Consider the following 3765-nt stretch of genomic DNA (forward strand, 5'->3'; position numbering starts at 1 on the left):
AGTCTATACCACTCAAAGCCCAGACAAACCAAACTACATGTAATTTGGCCCGCGACAGGGGTTAATTCTCAGTTGACCTTGTAAAAACCTCAAGATGAAAAATTCTTCCATTCTGCTGGTGCTAGTACCTACCATACAATCTACTATTATACCAAGATGCACCTTGGTATATATGTAGAATGGACAAAGAGAGAGCAACAGTATAGAAAGCGCCTGCCGGTGAAAGCACGAAAATGAAAACAAGAACGACACCACAAACATAAGAGATGATGAGCACAGTACTGATGGAAGGAGATGAGAGGATTTAGAATTTAAACATCTGACCTCCAATGCGCGTAGCCAGCTCCATGGCTTTGCCTGCCGCATTGTTGACTGCAGCTAATCCATTGTCAATGCTGATGTCTCGCCATGCTTTGTGAGATCCGTGTGGCTGCAACTCCAATCTAGGACGAGAAGAGATCATACATATGATGCAAGGAAGGCACAATGCATATTGCACCGCACCTATGGTATTACGTTTCAGATTCTTGGTACTGATGCTGTGAGGAGTGCAGATTTGGAGGAGTGTTATCATATGTAGGGACAATCACGATTGTCCAAACAAACTACATAAATAGCAAGTTACCATATAGTAAAGGAAACGAATCGCGAGGGCAAAAAATGGACCGATCAATAGAGGCGAAGCAAAAACTGAGTCAGATTTGGAAACCATATGAAAGCATTAAAAATTGATTAATTCGACTAACTTCTCTCTATATATTGTCAAGCCAACACAAGAATTTGAATGGCCGAAACAAAAATTGGAAAACAAAATGTTAAGAAGCTAAATCCTATCATAAGTTATAATGGAATCCCAAAAGGTGAAGAAGATGAAGAAGAAGGTAGCAGGCGGAAGGAAGAATTGTTCAACTTTCCTTTTGTACGCTCCGAATCGATCGAGGTGGCCTGATCGATCTGGGACCGGTCACAGATCGAGATCCAGTGACGAGTGCGCTTCTCTCTTGGAGGAGGACGATGACGACGGCGACGAGGCTGCAGAGGACTCGGCGCCAGCTGCAACGGCGCCGCCGTGTTGAGGCGTTTCGAGGAACCTCAACGGCCCCGGCCTCTGCCATCCCGGCATCCTCAGCGACAATGCGTCGGTGTCTTGGCTTGACTCGCCGGTGCTCGGTTGCGGATTGTCGAGGTTGACTCCGAAGAGGCGCACGCGCTTGGCGGCCGCCGTCGGGCTGTTGACGAGCGGTACGGAGTCGAGAACCATGGGCAGACCCGACGTGACCGCGGGGCTGGGCTGCACCATCATAATGTTGTGCAGAGGTGGAGGCGGCGGCGGCGGCGGCATGGACGCCCGCGGGGGCATGCCGGCAGAACCGAAGAAGAGGAGCTGCCTGGCCGGCGCGGCGGCGTTGATGTTGCGGAAGTCGAGGCCCTGGCGGAAGCGGTGGTGCTCGTAGAGTGTGGCGGGCGGCGCGGGCGGCATGAAGAAGCCACCCGCGCCGCCTCCCCAGGGGCCGTACGGCGAGGCGACGGGCGCCATGGGGAGCGGGAGGCGCGGCATGCGGTGCGGGTCGCGGGAATCGGCGCGGCGCTTCCAGTCGATGAAGAGGCGGTCCCGCGCGGCGTCGCCGGCGCCGCGGCAGAAGGAGACGGTGTCCCCGGCGTCGAGGCGCTTCTCCTTGACGAAGCGGCTCCAGCCCTTGGTCATGACGTAGCTCTGGCTGCTGTTCCAGTAGGAGTAGCGGAAGCGCCAGAGCTTGCCGGCGCGGTCCTCGAAGCTGAGCAGGAGGCCCTTCTCGTTGGCCGCGGCGTCCAGCGGGAAGTACTTCTCCGCGTGCTGCTTCGGGATCACCAGCCGGTTGAGCTTCCCCACGTCGCTGGGCGTCACCACCTTGTCGAACATGTGTTCCTTCTCGATCACCTCCACGTCGTCGCCGCCGCCGCCGCTCCCGGACGCCCCGGCGCCGTCGCTGGAGCGGAGGGCGGCCGAGCCCGACGCGGACGCGGAGGCCGCCGCGGTGGGCGAGGACGACGACGAGGCGGCCCCTCCTCCTGTGCTGCTGGCCGCCGCAGCCGCTGTCATGAAGGGGATCTCTCGCGGGGACGCCTCCTCGTCCTCCTCCTCCTCCTCCGGCTCCTGCTCTTCCTCCTCGTCCTCCTCTTTGGAAAACCTACTGGAAGAGCTCGCGAACTCCATATCTACCGCCTACGCGGCCTCCTCTTCGTCCTGCTTGGATGCCTTCCCTTTGGAGCGGCCCGGGCGTCCCTGTTGCGGCGGCTTCGACGCGACGCGGTCCAGGCGCGCGCGGCGGAGGCGGGGTGGAGGCTGGCTTGGTTGCTTGCTGGGGAGAGTGAAGAGGAGGCGGGGGATCTATCCCCGATGAGCCTATCTATATCTACCACGCCCCTATCTGTCTGTCTCCCTCCCCTTCTCTCTCCTCTGGCTGTGGGTGAATTTGACTCGGCAGCTAGCTAGCACGACACGGCCGATCGGGAGGGGACGGGAAGCGATTCATCTGCCTCCCTCTGGCCTTCGCATTGACCGCGCCCGCTTGGAGCCGGATCGATCTCCGCCGCGCGACGCGTCGGAGGAAGAGGAGGCAGGCTGGGGCTGGGAGAGGGATCGATGGGACGGAGAGAGAAAGTGTGTGGTAATTAAGTGCGGTTGCTCTCTCTCTCTAGCGACTAGTGGCGGGCGCTTGCTTGGGAGGGGTAAAGCGAGCTGCGGGAAAGCTGCTAGCTGCTGCCGCGTTCCCACAGTGGGGGAGGGAGAGGAGCCCAGCCGGCCAGCCCATGGGCGGGGAGGGAGGTGAGCTCAGCGCAGCTGCTACTAGGGAGGGGGAGGCACTGCCCTAGAAGATTCCGGGAAGGTGACCGGGGACACACAGCTCGTGTTAGTACCAGTAGGAATGGTGTATTGCCGTTGTGCATTTCTATTCTGAGAGTATTGTACTGTTGGGCATGGAGTATCGTACTGCATGGTCCTACTCTTTGCCTTCTGGTTTTTTTTTGGTCTTATTGAATACAATATATCGTACACTGTTACCGAGCGAGCGAGCTGTGCTAAACCATAAACAAACCACCGATTCGATCTTAAGGATGAAATTTCAAGGAACTGACAAAACTCGCAGTGGATCAACTGTCTTCCGTTTAAATATCGATCCATGGGTGCATTATTTTTTTTAGGCAACTGGATTTCCTATCCCAATTTACGATGTCTGGTCATACAGAGAAAGTCGTTGAACAAACCAGTGAACTTTTAGTACTAGACAAAGAAATGTTGTGCATATACAAGTACCTCATTTCAGAGCCAGTGCACAAGAGAACAAAGGCTAACTGCATGGGTCATTTGTGAGTACACGCTACTGCAGCGTCTTCTTGAATTTTGGGGGCAAAATTCAATTCATATCCACGGTAAAAACCGAAATGTGAATTGCCCGAGTTGAGACCGAGCAGGTAATTAGGCAGGGGAAAAGTAGGTTTGTAGTACTGCACTGCAGCTAGCGCGGCTCAGTGTAGCTAGCTTTGCAGGGAGGACGGCGGGAGTAGGGTGGGGCCCATGAATCAACTGGTTGGGCTCATGTGAGCTCGTCCTTGTCATGATATGGGGATCAAGTATGACACGCATGCCAGCCGCGAGACATGCCCTCTGTAGACTCTGATCAGATCGTAGCTGTGCTTTAGAACCAAGCGATCAACCACGCGAATGAAGGCCGTCTCTTTCGACCACACATCGCTCTCACGGATGCGGAGGCGGAGAGAATCACA

The 3765-nt window shown here is 56.0% G+C and overlaps 1 protein-coding gene across 1 annotated transcript; it reads right to left on the reverse strand.

Annotated features, from left to right (window-relative positions):
- Nucleotides 1-698: 698 nt before the first annotated feature.
- On the reverse strand, nt 699-2876 carry LOC117865603 (B3 domain-containing protein Os02g0683500). Its single transcript, XM_034749823.2, has one exon. The coding sequence runs from the start codon at nt 2192-2194 to the stop codon at nt 965-967; it is 1230 nt and encodes a 409-aa protein (XP_034605714.1). The 5' UTR covers nt 2195-2876; the 3' UTR covers nt 699-964.
- Between the last annotated feature and the right edge of the window lie 889 nt (nt 2877-3765).

This window comes from Setaria viridis, chromosome 7, assembly GCF_005286985.2.
Source record: "Setaria viridis chromosome 7, Setaria_viridis_v4.0, whole genome shotgun sequence".
Taxonomy (NCBI): Eukaryota; Viridiplantae; Streptophyta; class Magnoliopsida; order Poales; family Poaceae; genus Setaria; species Setaria viridis.